At 41.6% G+C, this 7,632-nt stretch overlaps 1 protein-coding gene across 1 annotated transcript in view; it reads left to right on the forward strand.

Annotated features, from left to right (window-relative positions):
* The first annotated feature begins 773 nt into the window (after positions 1–773).
* Positions 774–7,632, forward strand: part of LOC123983707 (fructose-bisphosphate aldolase A-like) — a 13,555-nt gene continuing 6,696 nt past the window's right edge. The window contains exons 1-5 of the mRNA XM_046069998.1: positions 774–923; positions 2,635–2,751; positions 4,374–4,640; positions 6,388–6,548; positions 6,791–6,874. Of these exons, the coding sequence (XP_045925954.1) occupies positions 2,640–2,751; positions 4,374–4,640; positions 6,388–6,548; positions 6,791–6,874 (624 nt within the window). The 5' untranslated portion in view covers positions 774–923; positions 2,635–2,639. The remainder of the gene's footprint in view (positions 924–2,634; positions 2,752–4,373; positions 4,641–6,387; positions 6,549–6,790; positions 6,875–7,632) is intronic.

Consider the following 7,632-nt stretch of genomic DNA (forward strand, 5'->3'; position numbering starts at 1 on the left):
GTCCAAAATGCAAGTTCAATGGTACCTTTTCTGTTAAAATGACTCGTGCATATCTCTCTGTGAGGACTGATAGCTGAAGAGCTCTCTTACATACAAAAACTTGTCAACCTGGAGAATTCTGGAGAAAAGCTCGTAAAAAAACTTTTGAAACGTTTGAAAATGGCAGTTATAAACTCGTCAATACCAAACAAAAGTTTGGTAGGCCTACTGATGAGTTTTCCAAAGTGTAATCTTGTTAGTCTTGTTTGTAAGTGTTACGACAGCCTTCTGCTTTTCTCAGCCCTCTGAGCTTAATGAGACCAAGGTAATTGAGGTGATGTAACACCTCTCCAGCCATGATGGAAACCCTCCTCTCAAAGGGCAACAACAGCTGAGAACATCTGACTCATTTCTACACGTCTGCATGCCTTCAGAGTGTTTAATATTTGAATTAATAGTTTATTTTACAGTATCTGTAATGTTCCCCATTGTTTTTTTATCGGATGACATGGGTTTACCGCTTACCATTCAGTCATCATTGTGGGTTACTGGCCCAGAAGATCCAAATTATAAAATTTAAAATGAGCTCCTAGAATATTTGTGACGCAGCTAGAAGACTTCTATACAGCTGTATGGCAGGATTTTGATCAACTAACGTTAATCAACGTGCAGCGGACCTAGCCTGGAAGACAACGATGAGGTTTTAAAACGCCCAATTTTCAGCATCAGTTCAATCCGCTAGAGCCCGACGACACGGAACACCATCCTCCTACTGGATGAAGCGTTGCGTCAGTACTGCTGAGCTGTGATTGGACAGTACCTCGCACAGGCCCCGCCCCTCTGCTGTGCTGTTTGCCCGTGCCTCCTTCTCCATCTCTCCCCTCTCAGGACAAGAGCTTCCTACATCTGTCTGCTGCCTTCTGTCCGCACGTCGCTACTACCTGGTGAGTTTTCTTATATTAGTTGTGAAAATGACATTTTATTCATATTCACTCCATACAGTTTGTTAGTCGAGCTTGTCACGTGTTTATTAGGCGTTTTTTTTTCCCCCAAACACTTGTTAAAATGGACCTTGTTGTCATAGTATTCGAAATGATAACGTTTTCCTAAAGCCATACAGTATTTTCTTGCCACAATAAAGTCGTTTAATGAAAATGAAGTGGTTCTTCCTGAACTTTGTCTGGAGGCGATTTGTACTGGGGAACTCCCTGTGAGTCAAAGCCATCGGCACTGACAAGGACGCGGAAGTGTCATAAGCAGCTGCCACTGTGTTATTACAGCTTTAATACGGACATAGCCTAGTATAGGAAGGAAAACATCGACTTAACATTTGTAACAACTCCTAAAAGTTCAGGAATGCTGTGCAGTGGATGTCAGACTGTCTATCAGAGTTTGGTAGTTCCTCCTCCGAGGCCGGACCAGTGACGCAGTTTCTGCCAGCGGTGCAAATGGTCGCTGTTCTTTAAATCGCATACACTTGTTCTTCCTTCTGGGACCTTTCTCTAAACTTTTCTTTTGTTGTGTGAAGTATTGGTTGGTTTAGCCACTTTCATGCTAGAACAATAAGTGAAATGAAAGTTCAGAGTAGTTTGTCTCTGTGGTGGAGTTGTGAACACCTGATGGACACCTGAAACCAGACCGGGAGCCACAACCACATGCTGCTCACAAGCTAAAACGTTTGGGTCCTCTGGTGTAAGCTTTAATAACATGCTGTATTTTATAAGGTTAAGAAATTGTGATTTTATTAAATATAAAAATAAAATATATTAAATATAAAATCTTACTATGGGGCGTCCTGAAGGTCAGGGTTATAGCCTACCACACAACTGCAACACTGCAATCACCTGTTCAGTTCTAGCCAAGGACGTTGCATGCTCCCTTCTACCCACAAGAAATAAACTCATTCATTAACATTCACACACTGAGCATCACACACATCAGGAGCCATTCAGTGTCTTGCTCAAGGACACTTCGACATGCAGACTGGGGAGCCAGGGATCGAACCATCGACCTTCTGATAAGTGGATGGCCACTCTACCCTTTTTTACAAATGATTTGTTTTTCATTTTACGTCTTAATCTGAAAGTAGCCTAGCTTTAGCTGGCAGATACATTAAGTGGTGGAGAAAAAGTACAATATATCTCTCTGAAATGTAGTAACTAAGGTACAAGTACCGCAACATTGTGCTTACGTGCATTACTGGAGAAAATGTAGTTACATTGCATTTTAAAATGCAATGGTACACAATTGTATTCAGTTCAGTAAAATGAACCATTTTCCTGCCTAGTTTTTAAGAATAATTTCCTTATTGTATTTTATTAGGATTATTTTATTTAAATGTGTATGTGTTATAGGGTGAGGGAATTACAGAAAGTGTGCAAGTGCTGCTTTTCTGGTTTGATTTAGGGTGTTTTTACATGTGGAGTCTGTAATATAACCGATCAATGAAAACACAAAAACATTTCAGATGAAGAAAATAAAAGAAATATACTGTATAAATGAATAAACCGATCAGTTCAACTATTTCCTTCATTATTCATCCTCCTGATGGAGTGGAGAACACTGTTAGTAAATAGCTTTTAGACGTTTTAAACAGTTTATTGAGTTAGTAAGAAAACAGTCAATATTGGTCTCTCTTTCTTTTCTTGTCTCCAGTCATCATGACTCATGCGTATCCCTTCCTGAGTACTGAGCAGAAGAAGGAGCTCAGTGGCATCGCTCAGAGGATCGTAGCTGCTGGAAAAGGCATCCTGGCGGCTGATGAGTCTACAGGTAGGCCCGCAGACACAGACTGGAGAGGAGGCAGGAATGAAGGGCATGTAACAGGGTCACGCTTATCCTGTTGACCACAATGGCCAGTCCAGTTCAGTGACACAGTAATCACATTAAAGACAGTTACAGTTTCCTAACCTTGCTATTGAAGACATTATTATTATCAAATAACTAACTCGCATTACAGTCTGATAAAAAATTTAAAGCACCTACAGTTTATTCACTTTTCCATTTTTGTACCCACTAACATGCACATATATACTAGAGCCTGACTGATACATCAGAGTTGAATTCATCACAGATGTATTGCATGATGAAGAAATGAACATTGGCATAAAAAGAAATGTCGTACAGAAATGCCCAAAATATGTTTGAGGTCATTTAGAAACAGTTTATTCACCAGAGCTCTGACAAAAAGCACAGTAAAACGCCCCTCTCACTACACATCACACTCACAGCTCTTTAATAACCATATTTAAGGATACTTACCAAACATGTTTGATAATGTTATGTGTTTATAAATCAGTATTAGCAGAAGATATTGTTATTGGATTTTTTGAAATCCTCAGATATTGGTTTCTGCCTGTACCTCCTTCTACTACCAGGGGACCTCCTCTGTCATGTGCTACAATGTTGGTACAACAAACATTCTTTGGCACATGCAGTATATAGACTGTGGACAAAATAACAGAAATGCCACAGAAAAAATAGCAGCAATTGAAAAACTTGTGAAGAATGAGAGTTTAAAGATTCAGAGGTAAGGTTTGACAACCTGCAGAAACAGTGAAAACATCTAAGTGATCATTACAACATTTATTCAGGACATCCGAGACCTAGCTGTGTCATGTTTGATTGACATTCCAGCTACATAACACAAATAACTACAGCCAGAGTTAAGGAACACATGGCAATCACACAATCAAATAAGATGCTGCCGTTACAGTCCCAACTTCTCTGGCAAAAGCTTTCCTCTAATCTGTGTCTTGGTGGCACATTTTCACCTTTCTATAGTGTTTTCAAGTTTTAACTTCTATACTATTAATCATGTATAAGGAATATGTTACAGTATTGTTTCCTTGTATTGCTGTGAAAGTGCAGGTTGATAGGAAAAGTCTGCATTCAATTACCACAATTACCAACTATGTAAGTATATATTTCTAAACACGGCAGCTTGGTTTGCAAACTGGTTAAAGTTCTTCGTTGTAAATGAGCTAAAACATGGGAAAGAGTTGGTTTGCCCCTTTAAGGCTTAAAGAGCAGTGTGCATTAGGTTGATTGATAGATGTCTCACACTTAGCCAATGGTGATTTTCCACCTGGGATCACCCTACACTCCACTTAATTCCATGATCATGTTTGCTTTAAAACTTACCTGGGGTTAAACACGTCATTTCCTGTCTAGCAGATGAGTTTTCCTTGAATGGATCTACCAGATACTGACTATATTCAGGTTTTACAGGTTATTACTGTTTAAAACATTAGTCCCAAGCCTGGCCTCTGGAACCCCAAGGAGTGGCATGATTTTGTTAGACTCCCCCTGACCTGTAAGTTTCAGGATCTCCATTAAACATCTGCCTTGTCTCTAACTCCATCTGTTGCCTCCCCTTCTGCTGGCACCTCCAGGCAGCATGGCCAAGCGCTTCCAGAGCATCAACGCAGAGAACACGGAGGAGAACAGGAGGCTTTACCGCCAGCTTCTCTTCACTGCCGACGAACGGGTCAACCCCTGCATCGGTGGCGTCATCTTCTTCCACGAGACACTCTACCAAAAGACGGACGACGGCAAGCCCTTCCCCCAGCTGGTCAAAGAGAAGGGCATGGTGGTGGGCATCAAGGTGGACAAGGGTGTGGTTCCCCTCGCCGGCACCAACGGAGAGACCACCACTCAAGGTACAGAGGTGCTCTTTACTATACTGAGGACAGGAAACAAAGATTTGGGAAAGACGTGTTCTAGACATTTGTGGCCTAAGCAAATACTGACAAGGACACTGATCACTGATGGGTTTACTGTCATCAGCTGTAGATTAACACTGACCAACACCAGGTTACAGAAAAGCTTCCAAAATTAACACATTTCCAATAAACTTGAGGAGACACTCTAAAGCTTATAGCATATACGTACATCTTAATGCCTACTTTGTACAAATAAAAAGAAAAAAGGAATAGTTCAACATTTTGCAAAAGTATGCTTGACCGGTTGGGGGTAGTAGTAGTGGTAATACAAATATAAATCAAATTAACGAAAGTAATAATGATAGCAATAATAACGATAGTATAGCCGCAAGCACAAAACAGACAGTTCTTGACTCTAAAAGGCCGTTTTTGAGATTACAGTGCAACCTTGAGGTTAATGAGCGTCATTATATGTCCTGAGTATTGGTTGGAATTTGCAAACCAAATGTAATTTGTGTTTCTATGTGTTACTGTTTTTGAGAAAAATAATGGGAGCCAGTTTTCCTGGGGTCACCATAGAAGCCTTTAACCTCAGTCAGCACTTGAAAACTGACCACATGCATGAAATGCAGCATTGTTGGCAAGTAGGACTTGGCAACAATGGGGGATTCAAACCCTGGACCTATGAATCCACAGAGAAGATGACTTACTGACTGCTCACACTTTCCGTGGGGAGACATGGTTTCCCGACACCTCCTTACAGCTTGAGGCCATCATGCGTCACACGTGCTGGACTGGAGTATTTTTGCACATGCAAACAGCGATTCTTTTTTTAGTGACCTCCGATTGGTAATTACTAAATACACATATTTCTCCAAAATTTGGCTGGTTTAATCACTTTAAAGAGGAAAGTGCAAAGAAAATGTGCTAAGTAATAATCCACTGTCAGTTGGTATCGGCTGCAGCCCCCTGCCACCCTCCAAAGCAGAGTTTGCCAGATGTTTTTCCCTTTGGTCCATAGACAAAAAAATATCTGTGAACCAAATTCTTAAAGTTTCTGCATTTACTCACTCTCTCATCTTTTCTGTTCCGCCATGTTTAATCAACAGAAGTAAATGTTTTCATTGATAAGTAATTATTGTAGGTCAAGTAGTTGTTAAAAATGGCAGCGTCTCCATTGTTCAAACTAAGAAGCACAATGACAGGGCTTGCTAAGACAGCGTCAATCCTAGGATGTGCAGTTTAGTAGAAATAAACTCAAGCCACAGATTCCCAGCTGCAGGATTGAGTGGGTGTAGCTGATGGGTGGATGGTTCTCACTGCAGAACTAGTGTTTGTCCTGTCCTACAGTTTCAGTTACTAATAGTTCATCCACACCTACCAGCCAATCAGAATTGAGAATTTGCAGTGGCCATAGTATGAACATTTGTAATTTGACAGCTAACAATGAAATTGCATATAAAACATCCAATTCACTTCCTATTAACACGTACCTGGATATTTATGATCAGTAGGATATTGGAAGTGCTTTTAACATTTTTAATTTGAAATTACAAACTGATAACACTCAGCGTAGGAGGTGTATTTCTCTACTCTTATAAGAAACAGTGTAGTGAGTGAGCTAAACTGCACGAAAATACATGAACCAGTGTATGAGCCTCCTTTTCTTGCCTCTGGCCTCATTAACACAGTCCCCGCCTCCTTTCATCACTCAAAGCCACCGTCTGTGCTGTGTTTCTGGCAGGTCTGGACGGGCTGTATGAGCGCTGTGCTCAATACAAGAAGGACGGTGCTGACTTTGCCAAGTGGCGATGTGTGTTAAAGATCACCCCCACCACCCCGTCTGAGCTGGCAATCAAGGAAAACGCCAATGTGCTGGCCCGCTACGCCAGCATCTGCCAGATGGTTAGACACACTCTCAAACACGACATTCCAAGCTCTGCAGCTCAGTTAAAGAAGCCTGTCCTCACAATGCAGTGATGTAACACCAACAGCCACTGCACCACTCAGTACACTGTTCTAACTGTGCAGCAGTTACACAACTCACAACCCCCGGAGAGGAAGTGCTTTTATCTGTTGTCATAATGCTGGTTGCTATGTTCTTGCCCATCCGCTACTTAATGCCATCACCTGCTGTCCCCCCCCAGCATGGCATTGTGCCCATCGTAGAGCCTGAAATTCTCCCAGACGGTGACCACGACCTGCAGCGCTGCCAGTATGTGACTGAGAAGGTGAGTGATGGTGGGAACACACCAAGTAGGAGAGGGTGTGGGAGGGTGAATGAATCTGGAACAGATGAATGAATTGACTGAGACGAACCATTTACATAAATACTAGCCTGTAATTGTGGATCCCCCCTGAGTTTGTTATGTTCTCAGCAAAAAGCAGTGTGTGCAGCCCGGTAACATCTGTGCTGCATATTTTCACCTTGAATCGAGTTGTTTCCTACTTGTTTTGGTGTGGACGTCAACAAAGGCATCCAAAAGGCATTTAAACAAACAGCTGGAGTGAATAGTGAGTTTCACAGCAGCCTAAGAACACAACAAGTTCAGTTTAGTTTTAACTAAATAAAGCTGTTTCAGGGGTGTTTCCATGTTACAAGACAAAACCATTTGTGAGAAAACACAGGGTTTCTCCCGTCAGTCTGATATCAGTCTCATTCTGCACTCTTGTAGTTCAGATTTTAAAGAAGAATCTGCATGTTTTTTGACTCAATCATCTACTTTGTCACCACCTCCACAGTATTATTAATTAAGATCTCCTCCTAAAAATCACAAAGGCGGCAGGGCTCGCTGTATGTGAACGTAATGCTGTTGTGTTCAGAATGACGTAATTTCAGCTGCAACCGCAGTGGAACAAGTCAGGATGAGTGCAGATGTGGTGTGTAGTCCGCGTATACAGGGTAACCTCGAGTGAACCTTGAAGATAACCTGCTCAGAGCAGTTCAGAGATGCAGCGTAAATTGCCGTGGCAACAGACCTTGGGTAAC

The sequence above is a fragment of the Micropterus dolomieu genome, linkage group LG02, assembly GCF_021292245.1.
Source record: "Micropterus dolomieu isolate WLL.071019.BEF.003 ecotype Adirondacks linkage group LG02, ASM2129224v1, whole genome shotgun sequence".
NCBI lineage: Eukaryota > Metazoa > Chordata > Actinopteri > Centrarchiformes > Centrarchidae > Micropterus > Micropterus dolomieu.